This window comes from Spodoptera frugiperda, chromosome 2, assembly GCF_023101765.2.
Source record: "Spodoptera frugiperda isolate SF20-4 chromosome 2, AGI-APGP_CSIRO_Sfru_2.0, whole genome shotgun sequence".
Classification (NCBI taxonomy): Eukaryota; Metazoa; Arthropoda; class Insecta; order Lepidoptera; family Noctuidae; genus Spodoptera; species Spodoptera frugiperda.
The window spans coordinates 2553959-2572950 of record NC_064213.1 but is presented as its reverse complement, the minus strand read 5'-3'; the positions used below and the strand labels follow the sequence as shown (position 1 = coordinate 2572950).

At 36.1% G+C, this 18992-nt stretch overlaps 2 protein-coding genes across 12 annotated transcripts in view; one reads left to right on the top strand and one right to left on the bottom strand.

Annotated features, from left to right (window-relative positions):
• Nucleotides 1–11114, top strand: part of LOC118268714 (protein yippee-like) — a 147510-nt gene extending 136396 nt beyond the window's left edge. For all 11 annotated transcript variants that reach the window (XM_050704137.1, XM_035583309.2, XM_050704146.1 and 8 more), the window contains 3 exons: nt 1806–1849; nt 2997–3105; nt 6481–11114. In XM_050704137.1, coding sequence (XP_050560094.1) covers nt 1806–1849; nt 2997–3105; nt 6481–6570 — 243 coding nt within the window. In that variant the 3' untranslated portion in view covers nt 6571–11114. The remainder of the gene's footprint in view (nt 1–1805; nt 1850–2996; nt 3106–6480) is intronic.
• Nucleotides 9831–18969, bottom strand: LOC118269155 (zinc finger protein 16-like). Its single transcript, XM_035584106.2, has 10 exons — nt 18817–18969; nt 18356–18601; nt 17702–17979; nt 17048–17161; nt 16491–16640; nt 15916–16051; nt 15313–15415; nt 14712–14838; nt 14011–14080; nt 9831–13624 (listed from the first exon to the last, which is right to left on the bottom strand). The coding sequence occupies exons 2-10, from the start codon at nt 18575–18577 to the stop codon at nt 13268–13270; spliced, it is 1557 nt and encodes a 518-aa protein (XP_035439999.2). The 5' UTR covers nt 18578–18601; nt 18817–18969; the 3' UTR covers nt 9831–13267.
• Nucleotides 18970–18992: the final 23 nt, after the last annotated feature.

The window sequence follows — 18992 nt, the reverse complement described above, 5'->3', positions numbered from 1 at the left end:
AGCAAACCTGGCGAACTCCGTTTCGCCACCATGTCTTTTTTCCTAAATTTTTTTTTGCTATAAACCTCACGGAACCCGATACCTTTCCAACAAATGCAAAACCATGGAAATCGGTTCGTGCGTTCTGGAGTTATAGCGTCAGGAAGGAAAACCCGACTTATTTTTATATAATAGATATATTATAGGTACCTATATGTTATGTTGTTTACGCCCGAATACTCAAATGCTACTCAATTTTAAGTTGTACTTAAATATCGTGCTATCTCTGTCATTTTATAAAGAACTGATAGTGACAGAACTACACTTGACAGCGTCTTAAAATTGAGTAGCGTTTGAGTATTCGGGCATTACTCCTTTACTTGCATTTTCATCTGTTTTGTTTTACTCCACTTTTATCACTTTGTTTTCAGTCGCATTCATATTATGATTATCTTTCATTCTCAATTTTGATACGTTTGCATCTTTTTTTTAGTTTCCTTCAGTACTCTTAGTATGAGTTTGCTTTACTTTTACTTTTGGGCGCTCTGATTGGTTAGTTTATTCGAGCCGGCCAATCAGAACGCCGAACGCGCTGTCATTTCGCATAGGTACTTTAAACGTAAAGTAAACTCGTACTAAGGGTATTTTTAACCGACTTTCTTTCATTATTGTCTATCTTTACCGCATATCTATTCTTAGACAATGAATCATTTCTGTCAATGTACGTAACCAAAACATTTTTATTCGCGCATTAATTACCAGTATTTGTTATTGACACCAACACGAATAACTCGTGAACTCTTTTGTTTAAATGAATACGAACAGTAGTAATTAATCTTCATTTCTATGGAGTGCTTTGTGGTCTATTCGGTGATATTAATTAGGTCAACACACTAGGCCTCGTACATTTCAATTATTTCTATTTTTGCCTTTATTTTATACCTCGGCGTTTCGTTCTTCGATGCAACAACTCTATCGTCCGGAGCTGCGGACTACCTAACGGGTTACCGGGGCTCCGGCTTGAAAATTAGGAGTAGGAACGGGGTGGCTTTTTGTCAGTTAGAGTCTGACACTCCCTATCGCTTTGCTCAAGGCGGGAGAAGTCATTGGATGATTCCCCCCCTTTAAAAAGCCACTATTTCATGAAAATTTTTGAAAATACACTTCATTGCTTTCTTCTGCGGTTTTCTAGTCATTTTGTGACTCAATTCTTGTTATTGTGAAATCTTTGTGGACATGTTAGTCATACTAAGTCGTTCACCGATGACTAAAAATCGTTCGACAGCAGTTTTTCCCCAAACGTAGGATAAATAGGTAGTAAAAGGATCATAATATTAGCATATTATGATCCTTCTCTCTCTAGAGAGTAACTTGAATGTCTCTGTCTCTTCAAACTGCTTTATTCTAAAGATTTTAATTAAAATAAATATCTGTTCCCTTAGAACGAGTTTTGTTTACGTTTGAAGTAATCGTCTTTAAACGAAAGCAAACTCATATTAAATTAAAGGTATTATATAAAAGCCTGCCACAACAAAAATTGTGACCATTTCTTATTCATGCTAAAGTCATCCGCATCCGCAAAGTGCAGGGTAAGCACTACAGCCACTTTTTGTCATTAATTCAAATGATAAATAATATTTATTTTGCAAATAGGTAATATTCAAATCGTCATATCTTTGTGTTCAATAAGTGTTCAGTAATATGATCACGAAGATTTCCTATTATCATACACTAGTCAATTAAGTTACATCCTAACACAAGGCGACAGCACATTTCTGAAATTTAAAATATAAGTAGCATTAACAAATTATGTCTCTATTTTCCAGTCGTTTCAAGGCAGCCAGGGGCGAGCGTACCTCTTCAATTCAGTGTGAGTATACCTAATATTATAAACGATATTATTTATTCCGCTTTGGACATGCATATTTCATGTAGGAGACCTGCACGATACTAGGATTTCAACACCTATATTAGCATTATTTACCTATCTTACTAACTTACTATATTCCATAGTGTTTCGTAAACAAATATGGAGGTAAATATACAGACTTGGTAACGTAGATATTACAAAATTATTAAAATGGACCTACTGTTAATCAAAACCCTATATCGTGTTATTATTTAACTTTCAAACGATTATTCGGAATGTTTAGGAACCTTAACTCTTTAAAACCTATGTCTTATGTTAGCAAATCAAACGTTTTAAATTTATTAATTTTTATTCAAAATTCGCCAGTATTTGTGTTAGATACTTGGAATTTTTAATATTTCAACTTAAAACCCTAGAAATAGTGTTTGTAAGCTCAGACTAGGTACCTACGTCGGTTTTCCAAACGTTTTAGGCTTTTACAATTCACTTGATATTTTATTTTGTAAAAGCAAACTCGTTGCTGTCAATTCAGTCCATTTCAAACAAATATGTATGAAAGCAAAATATTGACGAACGAAATGGAAAAACGAAAAGCGTGAATCTTTAATTTTGTTTTTCGAATGCACAGATACAAAATTCGAATATAGAAACAGCCGAAGTTTAAAAAAAACATAAACCACTTTTTTGGTAAACAAATCAAAAAGTTTGAATATATTTTTGATGTTTTATTGACTTTGTGACTATGGATGTGCATGGTTGGTGCAAGGGTAGGATTGGGGGTGCCAGCTAATGCAAATGATATAATATATATTTATTGGAATGACTTCCTCGTTGGCCGAGTGTTTGCAAGTGCTACTGTTGGGCATGGGTCTCGGGTTCAATTCCCGGGTCGGACGAAGTATCTAACTATTGTTGGGCTTTTTTCGGTTTTTCGAAAAATTCTTAGTCTACTACTGAGAAATTAACACGGAGTCTGGAAATGTACCACGTGGGAGTTACAACATAAATTGTGAAAAATTGGTGTACATTGTGTGCCACAATGTGCACCTCTACCTCCCCCTTTGGGGATAAAGGGCGTGACGATATATAATATAATAATAATAATTAAATTACCTGTATAATAAAAGGTTTTCTCGAATGTTTCCAGTGTAAACGTGGGTTGCGGGCCGGCGGAGGAGCGTGTGCTTCTGACGGGACTGCACGCAGTCGCCGACATCTACTGCGAGTGCTGCAAGACCATGCTCGGATGGAAATATGTAAGTAGCATTATTATACTTCTTACTTTATAAATAAAATATAACCTGGGTGTCTTCAAAGCCCGAGTGAATAGGTTGCTTATGGGCAGACGTGCTCCATCGTAGGCCGCATCATCACTTACCATCAGGCGAGATAGCGGCCAAACGTCGGCCAATTTAACATAAAAAAAAAATAAGTGCAAAAAGCTTTAAACAGAGAGGAGTGGAAGGAAGGTAGGGAGGCCTTTGCCCTGCAGTGGGACGATCATGGCTGAAATCTAAATCTAAATCTTACTTTATAAATAATGATATTACCAAGGATTACCACCCCTAATAACAACAACAGCAACCCGGACAGAAGCGTTCTCTGGTAAACCTAAACTTTTTGAGACACAAAAGACCGGCAACGCACTTGTAACGCCTCTGGTGTTTGGAGTGTCCATGGGCAGTGCGGATTGCGGATTGCTTACCATCAGGTGATCCATCTGGTCACCATCAGGTGATCCATCTGCTCGCTTACCGGCTTATCCCTCATAAACAAAGAATGGATTCAGGGCCATTAAAAACCTTTTAGGCTGTTTTCCAAAAGCAATACAAACAAACACCTACCTACAAAATCCTGGTCTTAGTCTTGGTCAGAAAAGCGATTCACAAAAGCCGGCCAGTATTCAATATGCAGTAGCATAACCGCAGCATCTGTATGCAACGTCAGTCCGTCACATTCCCTCCAATATTCCACGGGAGCGATCGTATACCGTTGCACAAAGTCGTGACATACATGCCAAAACCAAAAATATATGTAAACGTGTTCTATATTCATTCTCTGATATGTATAAGGCTATATACAGTAGAATCCGGTTATAACGACTACCAAGGGACCGGTGACATATTTCGTACTAACCGGAAGTGTATTAAACGAACAGAAAAAAGTTTTTTTTATATAACAGATATTACAGTTAAAAGCCCGTTTAGATGTCATGAGCAGATAAAAAAAACACATTTTAATCAAAATAGTTATTTATTAATTATTCAAATTATGTAAGGATGTGTAATGTACGTAATAATGTACCGCTTTCTTATATGGAAGTGTAAATCTATTCTAACAACTTTACATTTAATGCAAATGGTCTGTAATTTTTGTTTATTTCTGGTTTTATTCGCGTTTTATCGCGACACTTGGATTTACCTACAAATACGTACTGCCATAAAATAAACTGTCAATTTCCAATCAGAGGCGTCGCGCGGGGCGATAGTTGAGATAGCGAATCATTTATTTCTTATTTTCTATGAAAATTTGTAAACACGGCAACGCTCGTCGTTTTGTCGTTGTAACATACAATTATGTGTGAAATTCGGTCGTTAAAAGCGGTTGGTCGTTGTAAGCGGAGTCGTAATAAACGAATGTCTATTAATGCAAGTTTATACTAAAACCAAACAAATGCCTAAACTTTCGTCGCTAAAAACGGTTGGTCGCTATATGCGAAGTCGTACTAAAGGGACTACACTGTATGTCTTGATTTTAAAAGTTAGTACTCACCATGTAGTGAAAAATAGTTTTAAAACTTACATGGTCACTAGTACTAATCTAATGCCCGAATACTCAAACGCTACTCAATTTTAAGACGCTTTCAAAAGTAGTTCTGTCACTATCAATTCTTTAAAAAATGACAGAGATAGCACGATATTTAAGTACACGATACTTAAAATTGAGTAGCGTTTGAGTATTCGGGCGTAAGTCTAAAAAACTTATTTCTTTTCGAACTCGAAAAAACTAATTAACATGGTAAATATCCCGTTTTAAATTGTAATGTTAGTACTCACCCCCTATTACATGGGACTTATAACACAAATGGTGAAAAGTGGTTGTACATGTACATTGTATAGCTGCATTAAGTGCCGTAATGAGCACCTCTGCCTACCCTTTCGGAGAAAAAAGGCGTGACGTTGTATATTAAAATTTAAAAGTTAGTCAATGTCTTGATAAGTGTTTAGTAGGTCTCACTTAGGTCAGATTCGAATGGGCAACTCAACTGGGACTGGTCAGCTCCAGATTGTTTGTTGTCCTTAAGATATTTTCTTTTTCGATCTCTTTGACTGAATATTGGTGTAACATTGTTCTCACATAATTGAATCAACGATACAATGTAGCCTAGAATTGTATTGTGAATCTGATTAAAAAAGATTAGCCTATGGAGTTTCTTGCTCGTTCTTCTCCATAGGAATCTATACTAATAAGTACTAACTACTAATTTATACTAGGGGACTGACCAACAGACTGACATTTTTAATATTTGCTTTGATGTTCAAACTGTTCTATTAGAAATAAATAAATTGTCTTGACTTGAACAAAATAAGATTCTTTTATACCTCAAACATTTAATAACTTAGTTCTTGAAGAAGACTTATATGAAACAAGTTTATTTTCTTCTATGGGAATAGAGCATTCGTTTAACCACCATGGTAAGGAAAGGACAGGGTCAATTAAACATTTATTATTTTTCTCTGCCACCCTAATGGTCCCAAAACTGACAACGTTTTAAAAACCGATATAGAGTTGATGCCTAAGTAAACTCATCCTGTGTCCTTTTCATTTTAAAATGTAAATGAAAATGCAGTCCTTTTTAATAAGCAAAAGGTTTTCAGTAAAAGGAGAATTTTATCACACTGAGGTCAGGCATTTTGAATTCTCAATATTATTTTAAAGTTAAATATAAATATGGGAACGTGAGAAGAAATGTTATTTTCCGAAGATGTGGGCTAAAATGTTTCGACAATTTTTAACTATAGGGCCGGTAGTCTCGACATTTATAACGACAAGAAATGGCCTTAGCGACAAATTTTTGTGTGTCTGTAATACCTGCGTCAACCTGAAGAGTGGCGCTAGTGTAGAATAGAGTTAGACACAATAGAGACTCTCTAGACACAACGGAGTGTAGAAGTAACTATGTATTATATTATTAAAGACGTCCTTGTAATAACCCTACTTGTATATCATTATACATAATCTGTTATCGATGAAATAATGGAAAATACAGTACGACACAAGTCTCTAATGTCTGAGAATGATAAGACTATACGCGTCTACGTACGTACTATGTCTTACATGTCATGATTAAAAGAGTTATTTCTAAAGAATTATACTTTCAAAATAAGTAATGCAGAAATGAAAAAGAACGGTTAATACGCTGCGTGTAAACTTTAACCTTAATTTAATACACATTTTAACACTTCATTCCCCATTTAATCTTTCTTTTCTTACATTGCCGGCTGCAAGCCAGTTTAATGACATTGTAATCTTGAATGACACGTGCCGCGCCAGGTGGCACTGCCCTTCAAATCCTCTTTAGTCATTGAATCACAAAATCCTTAAACGTGTTTATTGTTTGTTTATTGCAGGAGCACGCGTTCGAATCGAGTCAGAAATACAAAGAGGGCAAGTTCATAATAGAACTGGCTCATATGGTGAAGGAGAACGGGTGGGATTAGGCGCGCGGTCTGCCGGGCCGCGCGCCAGACAACGAGTGTACCAGGCCGGACTTTAGGCCTCAGTGACTACAGTGCTGTTGTGATATATAATGGTGGTCAAGCGATGGAAGCCTGCAAACAAAGACTTTCCGAAGCGTCAATTACCCACGAACATCTGATATGCACCACGAGTGTTCCTTTACGGCCATAAGGCCCCGATAATAGGCCAGCAACGATGAACTCCCGCCGCGAGCTAGAGCCTTCGTGATGACGGGTCAGGCGAGTTGGACGGTAGAGCTCGCCTTTGTCCACCGGACGATCGGGAACAGTCACCTTCGCGCCAAAACTTCAACTGATACCAAGTAGACATACATTATTGTTTTGGCGCGGAGGAAAAGATCTTTAAAGCTCTATAGCTGTACAGATTGTACGTCGACGTGTAAATCGGTTGGACTCGATTAGCATATTATTTTTATTATCACAACTAATTATTATTGGGAGGTTGGGCCTGACCGATTTGCTCGGCGCGTCAGACTGTGAGGATGTCGCCTTATGTGCTCTTTTACTTTAATCGGCTTCAGCGCTTTGGCACCGCCAGTCAACGTAATGTTATATTGTTATAAATGTAAGTAATCGATCTCAACCGCCCCACGTAAGGGGCAATGGGCTTAGAATTTATTATTAATTTTTAAAGAACGATTTCATTCACGCCGCGCCTCGCGTCGCCTCGGCGCGGACGTTAGTACATCGTAAGTTGTCTTAGTTTTTATATTATGTAGCTACGTATGTACTGTATTGAGAGAACACTAATACTTTCTCTTGTCCCTTTTAACCTGTGATAAGTATGTTAGTAATAGAAATTTGAATTTCTTGAACGTATTCTTTCAAGAAGTTGCTCAGATGTCAGATGTATGTTCCTAATGATTTCAGCTGTACAATTTGCTTTTTATTTTGTTTTGTGAGGAAACTAGTCGAAACTTGGATGTGTTGTGGAAAGATGATTTCCGTTTTATTTTACTTTGCGCCTGATTTAGTGATTTTTTAGTTTTTAATTGACATACATATACAATTTTTCGACTGTTCCTCGTGAATTTTTGGATATTCGATTTTAGTTTTCTAAATTCATTATTTTTTGTTCGAATATTTCATTGGTTGTTGGAAACGCAATCTGAGCTCATTTTTATATGAACGTATGTGGTTAGTTAGCCATCGGACGGTTTTATTATTCATTTATTGTTTCTGTGTAATACTTATTATCAATTAGATACCTTCATGTATCCCCTATATTTTATCTTAATCACTTGGTACTTCATTTATAATTGTATAAACTTATCATTGTAAGAAATTGCATGAGCTTCGATTATCTATCGTTATGTCTATGTCAATCGATCGTAAAACTTGTACGCACTGATTAATTTCCCGAAATCGATATCTTAATAATTATAATCGACTAACTTGACGTCCGACTTCAATAGTTATGTAATTGGAGAATGTTTTTGTATTTGAATTGTATGACTTTGCCGTCGCATGAGTGTGAAAGCTCACTAGGCGATTTGCCTTACTCGACTTCTGTTCTAAATAAAAAAAAACGTTATATTATCAAATTTCTTTGGTACCGCCTAAACTTGACAGCTCAAGTCGATACTATCTTCCGTTAGGTATCTGTCTCACCAATGTTAAGGCCTTAAATTATCAATAAATATAGTGAAAATGTGTGTTAAATGAAACATATTTTTGTGAATTAACTTAGTGAGCTTTTAACCTAACAGTTGAATATCAAGAGCGTTGATAACTGCCACTAGTATATACATTGTAATATACATAAATAATATAACAAGCTAAGTGAACGCTCGTTTGATCATGTGTTGTTTCTGGACACATTTATAGTGAAACAGCGGGTTATTTAACATATAATATAATAATAATAATAAATATATTTACAATATACTCAACAAACGATTACGACTTATTATGTATTGTGTACAAATTATCACTGAATTATAGTAAAAAAGGCAATATTTTCACTAAATTTGTCCAGAACTATCTTAGCATTTGGAGTCCATTTCTATGCCAGCATTGTAAGTGTCGATGCTGACTGATGTTATAGTGGACTCTGCCTTTAAAAACTCTGTCTGACGCAGCATGTCGATAGTAAACTACACTAAAAACAATGTCGAGACTACTTCCTTCCGATTTTTGTCGATAATGCAATTATTGACGAAATGTCTTTTCAAACTTGTATTATTAAAAATAATATTCATATTGTTAAAAATATCAGGCAATAATGTACCAATGCGTCAGACAGATATTTTATTGATACAATATTTTTACAAATAAAAATAAATAGTTGGCTACATTAGATTGTCGGTTAACCGAATAAGAACCATTCGAATATCATTTTATGTGAAATGGGACGTTTCTGTTGATTGGGGATGAAAAGTTACAACATACCTGAATAAAACATCATATAATATTGTCTGAATGGCTTTAGAACCATTACAATTTTAATTCAATGCAACAAAATTATCTTTAATGTTGCTTTCTCTGTCACACACTTACGATTTTTACAAGCCAAAAAGAGATGACCATATTTCTAATCTTCTCCAGTCAACAGAAATGTCTTGCAAATTGACTAATTCACACGTAAAAATAAGGTCAAACGATAATGCATTACAAGTTCACAATATTGTCTGTTTAATGTAATCGTGTTAACTGTTATCATAGGGTTAATGTTAAGATTTGATGCACAATGTTCAATGAAAATGTTTAAGAGGCTGAGTGCTAGAGGATAGATAAAAAAACCCCATTTGTATAAAGACACGTTTGACAGATCGGTCAGAAAGAGGAAGAATATTGATTTATATAATCTGTGACATTTTCATATTTTTCATCTGTTCAATTCAATTCAATGCACCGTTCATTGGGTCCTTATGTTCATTTCGCACCCTTAGAATGAAAGTGAGTTAACTCAAAATTTCTGTAATATTCGATTTTATCATAATATACTTGCGTTAAAAAACATATCTACAACCAAAGTACTAATCAATAAATCAAGTAAAAATCTATCGTATGTCATGGAATACGAAAGATATACTAAAATGTATTCAATACTATAATTTTTTGAGACTTTCTGGCTCATTTCCCATAACTTGCAGTTTTTGAATTGGGTCACTTTCATTCTAAGGGTGCATTTCATGAGTATACGAATTTATCAGGCGGAATTAGAAATTATACTTTTAAACTTTTCCTTTTTTCTTTTAGCTCCTACTAACATGGGCACATTGGTATTAAATTAATGATATATCAACATTTCGAATTAAGTCACCGTCGACATATTATTGTATAAAACATATGTATTGTTATTGTGGAGAGCTATAGAGTTGACTACTATACTGGACGTAATGTTTCGACTATCACGCATACAAACAACGCCATTTTGTGAAAAATCGAAAGATTGGGAGCAGTATTCTAGAGGAAGCCCTAGAATAGACCTAAATGTATCGATGCCGTGGATTTCAATCGTATATCGATAAACAGCGCGCACTACAACAAAAAGGCTTTAAATCCCGCCCTATTTATCGATATCGATAAGAGTTTAGTTTTATACAGAGAGATGTAATATTTTCATCCTGAACATTATGCAGCACGATAATCGAAACTTATCGAGATTGTCACAGTAGTATAGATTAACACTCTTAGACCCACAATGTATTCTTTGACGCAATTCGACATGACAGAGATGAGAATAAATATTATATAATATGTATAAATATATATCTTGATGATAGTGAGGGAAAAATTAACAAATGAAGCTAGATATCTGTGAGGCATAATTAAAAGTATTTTTCTACTTGATCGTTTAGGAATGCTATTAGATATTTTTGGACCATTGTTAAGATAAAACTATGATCAGTATTCGTGGAGTGAGGATAAAGAGTTGATGTTAGTTTTTGTGGTTGTTGGTCGAAGTGATTGTTGTTGTCAAGAATAGAGAAAAAGCGCTTTCTAGTTCTAAACAATGCACCCACACACTATACCGTATAGTTTTAGGGCTTCTAACATATGTCACATATCGAACGTACAGTTGTTTACATCACTAGTTATATCGATATCGATATTATCATGAAATCGATATTTATTACGATTGCTATCGATTATTGCCTTCATCTGTCGTTTTATTGGCATCGTAAACGAAGTATGATTGCAAGGCATTTTGCTTTTGAAAGATTTTTTTTATGAAAGTTTTTTTATTTTCTTTACGTATTTTAGAAGCTCAAAAACGAAGGTCTTGGAGTGTTAACTGATGACCAAGATGAATGAACAGCGTATTATAAAATGGTGCATTTCATTAAGTATATGTACATTTCGCATATTTTTAAGGTATCCCGAGTAGTTGTTTACCAAGAAACCGCTTAATATTTTTGTATTTTCCTAGTATGTAATGATGCATTATAAAAAATTCGTGGTGTCTTCTTACGATCGTGTACGCATTATGCTATAGATGAGTAAACATATTTGGTTGAAATAATAAGTGCGTAATAAAACACATTTTCGTATTAAAAATACTTTGGCATTTTTATTTCTCTGTATTCCATTAACAATCAATTTAAATTAATCACTCCCTTACATTTTGGTAACAACAATTTGTTTAAAAATGGGAATGATCTACATTCCTTTACTTTATTTATTTTAAGCATAAATAAATGTCTGCGACTCCCTCACCTTGAAGTATTTTTTGAAAATAGTAAGATTACTATATAATAATTAATATTATAGTAAATTACCTCATTTACTTCATCTATATTTTAATTATATCGATAATATTAATTCACCCTAACTTGATGGGTGGCCAACTACTCTAGTTGGCCACCCATCAAGTTATATAACAGGTATAAACAATGAATTTTTTAAGAAACTATTTTTAGAGACATGTTTGTCCAAGACGACTTATCCATGCTTAAAATAAATGAAGTACAAATAACAATAATTCCGTATCCCTGCACAAGTTTATTACGGACACAACTCCATAAACCTTTTCCCCAATCTCCCCACCAACTCACATATCACAATAAATTACACAATCAATAATAAAATACTCAAAAACATATCATTTAGAAAATCAACAAAAGAACTGAGAATTTCAGTGAATAAAATAAATAAACACAGTACTTCATATTATTATAAATTCATTTTACAATCAAGTTTTAGTTAAACGGTTTATTTAACTTGACCTGCTGTGCCCCCAAAGGTACGCGTCCACAGGCCCGCATCGTACACATCGCAGGCACCGCTGCGAATTTTAGTTTGTCTTGTATAGAAATTCATACAACAGCGTCAACTCATCGATGTGTAAGATGCGGGCCTGTGGACGCTTACCTTTAGTCCGAGTTTGCTTTACGTTGAACAAAGACGAAACGAGAGCGGTGTTCGGCGCTTTAATTGGTTGATTCTTTCGCGCCGGCCAATCAATGCACCGAACGTGCTTTCGTTTCGTTTTCGTTCAACGTAAAACAAACTCGTATTCACTCTCCCTCACTCATACTCGATTAAATTTCATAATTGGCATTTAACCCCCTTCATGACGTCTAACCTATCTGATATTTCATTAGCTCATTAAAACCGTTTAACAAATATTATGTATTACTTCCTATTTATATAAAAATCATATTTTAAAGACTGCTTGTTTCTTTCGCGAAATTTTTAAAGTTAATTTTATATTTAAATTTGTTTCAACTTTCAAGTAGCACAACACTTATAAAAATTAAGTTATACATATATTATAAACATTAACATTACAGACTAATTTCAGTCTTCATTATTTCATTATAAGATATATTATTGCATATCGAATTTAATCAACTAACTATAATGTCCTGTTGTCTGACTGTATGACAACCATTAACAGGCCATTTAAACCTTTTTACCACATACGGTGATTGGCCTATAGAAAATTTCGTGGTTTTATTTTTCTGTACCCTTGTGCTCTGATTGGCCGACTCAAATAAATCAACCAATCAAAGCGCCAGACGTGCTCTCGTTTCGATCTCGTTAAACGTAAAACAAAAACTCGTACTAAGCCTTCGGTACTCTGCCTGAAACGAGTCAAACCAGTCACACGAATTCAGTAAATACAGTTGGGACCGTTCATTAACTCTTCATAAAATCATCTTTCAAGTAAATAAATTCATTTTCAATAAGTAAATCAACAATCCTGTTAAGTTATTGCAACCATATTTTAAAGCTTAACACTAAGACTATAAGTCCCAGGGCACAACGACGGCGGCGCAGCGTAGATACTGAGAATAATGGTAAGCGTCCACAGGCCCGCATCGGCATCGTACGCATCGCACGCAACGGATTTTAGTTTGTCTTGTATAGAAACTCATACAACTGCGTACACTGATCCGCATCGTACGCACCGCATCATCAGCAATGCCTACATGCGATGCGTACTGATTACGTCATACGGAATGCGTACGATGCGGGCCTGTGAACGCTTACCTTTAATCACCTTAATTACCATAGTAGTTAAGGTACGGATACAGATGAAAACGGCATGCCATAGAAGCTTGACAACGCACAGCGCACCTACTACAAAAACATACCGTTTTCAGGCGTATTTTCTCAATACTTACACCGTATTCCGCCAATGTACACTAGGCCTAAAGACACGATAACAGGAACAAATCCTTTTGGCACAAAATCACAAACATCAACATCAAGTACTCGCCAAAGCGCTCAAGTACTCACTAAAGTCACCTTTAAACGAACTATCATTGAGGGCTTTCACAAAGATCTGTCCGTCAACAATATTTTCCACTTCAAACAGCACTTCATCATCTCCTCTCTCCATTTTAATGACTTCTCCATTTTGTAAGTAAATGACATTGTTTTCATTGTCATTTTCTATCTTGTACAAGTTCCCGTTCCCCTGTCTCCCTTCAATGTCCGGTTCAGTCTTTACTTTGACGGGTGGTGGCAAGAAGTTCAGCATGTCTTCTTCTTCATCTTTACGAATGACTTTGGATTCTCTCACTTCTAACTCTGTCATGGTCGGTAAGGCTTTGAAGAACATCTGAAAATGATAGTTGGATTTTTAGTGTTGTGGTTCTCAAACATTCATACAATAAATAAGGAAAAGGTGCATAAAAAATTACTTGAGTCATTATCTATGTTCTATATATTAAGCTATAGAGTTTGTTTGATCACGCTACTCTCTGAAACTACTGGTCCGATTTGAATAATTCTTTTTGTGTCTGATAGTCCATTTATCGAGAAAGGTTATTGGATATAAAACATCACCCTACGATCAATAGGAGCCGAGCATAGAATCGTATAGTCACGTCTTTATATCCCCAAAAGGGGTAGGCAGAGGGGTACATTACGTGCGTAATTAGCTAGTATTTTAATAAGAGTTTAGTTTTTAACCAAAACTACAGATACAAAGTGCAACAAACTCACCTTCCTAGTTATTATAGACATTCCATGTTGTTTCTTCATGTGTTCTTTGAGCAATGACATTCGTTGGAATCTGAAAAACAATCCTTAATTTAAATACAGTTTTAAGATTTGCACGGTTGGCGTGGTGGCTGGGCAGCCGGCTGCCGCGCAGCGTGCAGCGAGAAATTCTTTGTGTGATCCAGAAATTGTTTCGGGTCTGGGTGTCATGTGTAAACGCACCCACGACACAGAAGAAAATCCTAGTGTAGGGGCATTGACTTTACAATAATCACTTCGAAGGGTCTGTGTTTGAATGAAGCTAGAAACATCTATATTTTTTTGGTTAATCATCTTTTTTTTATGAAACACGCCGGTAATCGAGCAGGCGTATTACCTGATGGTAAGCAATCGCCGCCGCCCATGGACACTTGAAACACCAGAGGCGTTACAAGTGCGTTGCCGGCTTTTTGGGAGTTAGGAATTTAAGGGTGTTCGGGAATCGGGGATGGGGACGATTGGGAAGGGGGGAATTGGGCCTCCGGTAACCTCACTCACACAACGAAACACAACGCAAGCGTTGTTTCACGTCGGTTTTCTGTGAGGCCGTGGTATCACTCCAGTCGAGCCGGCCCATTCGTGCCGAAGCAAGGCTCTCCCACACTTATTGAATCTGATAATCTGATCGCGATAATCGAACATTTCATTCCATATAGGATACGTACCTTTTAGGACAGATCTGACAGGGGCAGGGTGGTGGTAAGTTCCTGTGCACCCTGTACACGTGGAGATTCAGTGCGCATTTCTGGGCGAAACGACGGTCACACTCCTCACACCCATGTTTACGCACAGCTGGAAATATGATTAAAGAAATAAATTAATTTGACTGCCTCGTTGGTCGACATCAAACTGAGAAGTTTGGCGAGCTGTAATACTTTAAAACTGTATTATAAATAAATACTTAAATAAAAATAAAATAGAAAATAGTGCGACTGCCGAACAAAGAGTCTCGGGTTCGATTCACGAGTCGGGCAAAATATTACTGGGATTTTTTCGGTTTTTCGAATAATGAGCCTGGAATTGCGCCCGCTATATGGCAATAGACTCACCCGCCTATTACATGGGACTTATAACACAAATGGTGAAAATTGGTCTTATATTGTATAGCGGCAAAATGTGTTGTAATGTGCACTTCTGCCTACCCCTTCGGGGTTAGAAGGCGTGACGATGAACTTAACGACTGCGATGAGGATTAATTACCATCAGGTGATACGTCTGCCGTGTCACACCAAAAAAATAATCATAAAACTTTAAACAAATAATTACCATTATGTGTGTCCATGTGTGCAACTAGCGCGGCTTTGATATTGAAGGAGCGACCGCAGTGGTCACAGATATACTGCACGCCGGTGTGCTTCTTCGCGTGTCGCTGTAAAGTATGAAAAGTAGTAAGTAGAAGTATAGTCAATATTTAGATGAAGATAATTGTTAGTAGTATAAAGCAACTTGTAACATGTCCGATACCAGTATACAAAAACCATTTAAAGGTTTTTGTGGGCGCTGATGCCCATAAATTGTTGTTCAAGGTGTGGGGTATAAAGTGTATACGAATGTTGTGACTGCACGGTCGGCGTGCTGGTTGGTCAACTAGCTACCGTGCAGTTTGGGTGTCAAGTGCATGTGAACATTGATGTTAGTTGTTGTTTGTAAACGCACCCACAACACAGGAGAAAACCCTAGTGTAGGGCGGCATTTTTTAATTTTTTTCAAGAAAAACACTTGTTTGCACACAGAAGTCAATTCTAGTGTCCTCACACTCACACTAAACTTTCCTAATTTTCTAAGAAACAAAAATGACAACACATAATTATTTGAATTCCGTAAACCTCTATACATCACAAAATAATCAAATATTAAAACTATACATACGGAGAGTGCGGAGTTAGATGCGTACGCGCAGGGACAGGCGTGGCACCGGTACGGTCGCTCGCCGCGGTGGAGGTTCTCGTGCGACTTCAGGTTGCTCTTCGTTATAAACACGGCCGAGCACAGGGAACATGGATACCTGAAGACCAGTCAGACTCTACCCTTAGTACGAGTTTGTTTTACGTTTAATGAAAACGATAAGAGAGCTCATTTCGCTCTCTGATTGGTTAGTTCATTCGGATTCAGATTAATATAGTAATTAATGCCGCTCATGGACTCTCGTACGGAATACTGAAACAGTTTGAGTAGGAAGTCTTCCTGAAGTGGAGTCCTCAAATGTCAAATGCACTGCGTAGATAGCAAGCAGAGGGCTTAGTACGAGTTTGCTTTAACAAGATCGAAACAAGAGCGTGTTTGGCGTTCTCCTAAGCCTTCAGAAAATTTGTCGTCACCGTCTATTGCTAATAAATTAAAAGTAAATTTAAAAAAGCACAGCAAAAATGCAATTGATTAAAAATCTAGCGAGTACTATAGCTTCCAGCAAAAATAAATGGCTGCAACAATACAAATCTACTTACTTATTCCGTTGACCATGATTGATGTACGGATCTTTGGTAAGAAAGGGTCGGCCGCGTCCCTTGCGTCCCAGGCAGACAGCGCGCGCCCGCAGCACTATCTCAGCATCCGGGGCTATACAACGTTTCTCATGCTTGTATAGATTCGTAGTACTGGAAGAGTAAATAAGCAATATTTTAATTTAAAGAATTTATTTCTAGAAAGGGATGGATTTTTTTTTATATTATTATTGGATAGGGTCGGTTCATATGTGAAGTAAAATACGCCAAGCGTATCATCGGTCGTACTGACGTATCATCGGTTAAGAGTGAACGGTTAAGTGTTTTTCTATTTGTCTGTTTTGGCGTTATGCGAGCGATAATACGCGACCCATGTTACGTCAGATATGAACCGACCCATAGTCTCATTAACAGAGGACTTTCGACCAATAGGAGCTTTTACCTGTAGCTTTAGCTAAATAAAAGTTGAATGTATTCATTTCTGTACTACCAAGAATATATTTGATGAAGTAGTAGAAGTTTAGTAATAATAGATATTGAAAGTATAAGAGCAAGTTTACCTTCTGAAATCGACTCCACAAGCAAAGCAAACCAAATATCTTTCACCGTGCTTCTCCTGGTAATGTCGGCCGGCTGCAGGCAGCGTGTCGGATACATGGCCACAATAAATACACCTGTAAGTAGCAAAGAGGAATTTTAAGTACTTAATTGAAGTCACGTCAAAGTCAAAAAGCATTTACTTCAATTAAACCTTAAATGGTACTTTTAAAATGTCAACAAAGAAATAAAATAATAGTCTGTCAGTGAAATTAGGCGCTTATTCCAAAATGTAGTTTCAAATAGGGAAGAAAGAGAATGGAACTCTATACATTACTCTTTTAAAAAAATATGTGGGGTCTTAGACATAATTATTTTTGTAATGAGATTCTTATTAGTTTTTACAGATTGAACACAAAGATAGGTGAAATGTCATGATGAGGAATTGAAATTATGTCTTTAAATTTATTTTTCTAGATTGCACTTTATAGCTTATCTCAGCTTCTCATGGGATTAAATTTGGTTGCAAACTCAAAATTAAATCATCAATATACTCTATCTAGATAAAACTGAAGCTTTATAACGCTATATAATAAAGCTTTATAATAAAAACACATACAAACATACATTGAAATATTTAAAAAATTTACTAAGACACTCGTCTTTGTCACACTTACGCAAACATAACACCTTCCATTACATAGTAGTCCTGGGGTGGTGGTGGGGGCTTGGCCATCGACATGATCCGACCCAACGTGTTAATCAGTAACTCCTCATCTTCCCTCAATTCCTCATGATTCTCCCGTAGTTCTGCTACAAAAGACCGTTGTTGCCACGGCTTCAACATTGTGAAACGGTGCTTATCTCGTCTCCGTGGAGATTGGGACTCTTCGGGTACATATTCTGAGTCATCTTCGCAGTATTCCATACTTTCTGTAGGTTCTTTGATGTCAGTCTGCAATAGTAATTTACAATAATGAGAGCTTTATGTAACTAATAGTTGTATATTTCCAATTTCAATATTTTGATAATCCTAATAGTATTATAAATGTGAAAGTTTGTATGTTTGTTAGTCCTTCACGCAAAACAGCCTTTAACAGTAGAGATGAAATTAAGATCAGGAGTAGATTATGGTCTGGGTCTGCACATAGGTCACTTTTTATCCCACAGAAACGCGGGCGAAGCCGCTGGCAGAAGCTAATAAGAAATGAAGATGTAACAAGAAAAACTTAAGACATTACTATTGGAATCTAATACAAAAACAGGAGTAATAATATCAGATATTGCTCTTGTAAAGTGCAGAAAATGAGCGCGAAAGAGCCATTGCCTACCTCTGTCAGTTTTTCATCTTCCAGATATTCATAGTCACATTCATCATCTTCTGACTCTAATTTCACTTCAACATATTCTCCATGTTTCTGTGCAATTTCGAGTATATTATCAACATCGTTGTTGGATCCTGAGCTCGGCTCTTCATACTTTTCTAAACCTTTACTTTTCTCATCATCGTCAACAACCACCAAAACAATCATATCGTCTTCAGTCGCCTCCATTGCGTGTCAGCTAATTTCATATGCCTGAAAATAATTAATCATTTTTCCTTTTACATTCATGTGGGATAGTAAATAAAGAAAATACAAAATATTTTTTCAAATAAATTTGACAACCACAAAAGAGCGCCATCAATTTTTTTTTCTTTCCATGGCAAAGGTTCGAAATTATAAAACCTAATATATTATTATCAGTTATTCATATTTTTTCATGAAAAACCTAAAATTAATCAAATGTTTACCTTGAAGTCACAATATATTATGATAAAATTGACGTAAATAATTGCAATAAATCGTAATAAATACACAACGTAACCCAAACCCAACTTTATTTGTTCCTTTGCCTGACTTTTCGCGCAGATTAAAAATATTATTTTTACCAGTGTTATTTATATGCTAAACAATTTAAAAAAACGTA

Bases quoted from the DNA above. Each gene is read 5' to 3' on its own strand.
- LOC118269155 (XM_035584106.2), bottom strand. From the start codon at position 18,577: ATGGAGGCGACTGAAGACGATATGATTGTTTTGGTGGTTGTTGACGAT. The intron at 17,980-18,355 runs GTAGGCAATGGC...TTACTATTGCAG, and splicing joins AAGATGAAAAACTGACAGAG to ACTGACATCAAAGAACCTAC. The intron at 16,641-17,047 runs GTAAACTTGCTC...TTACTCTTCCAG, and splicing joins TGTGGAGTCGATTTCAGAAG to TACTACGAATCTATACAAGC.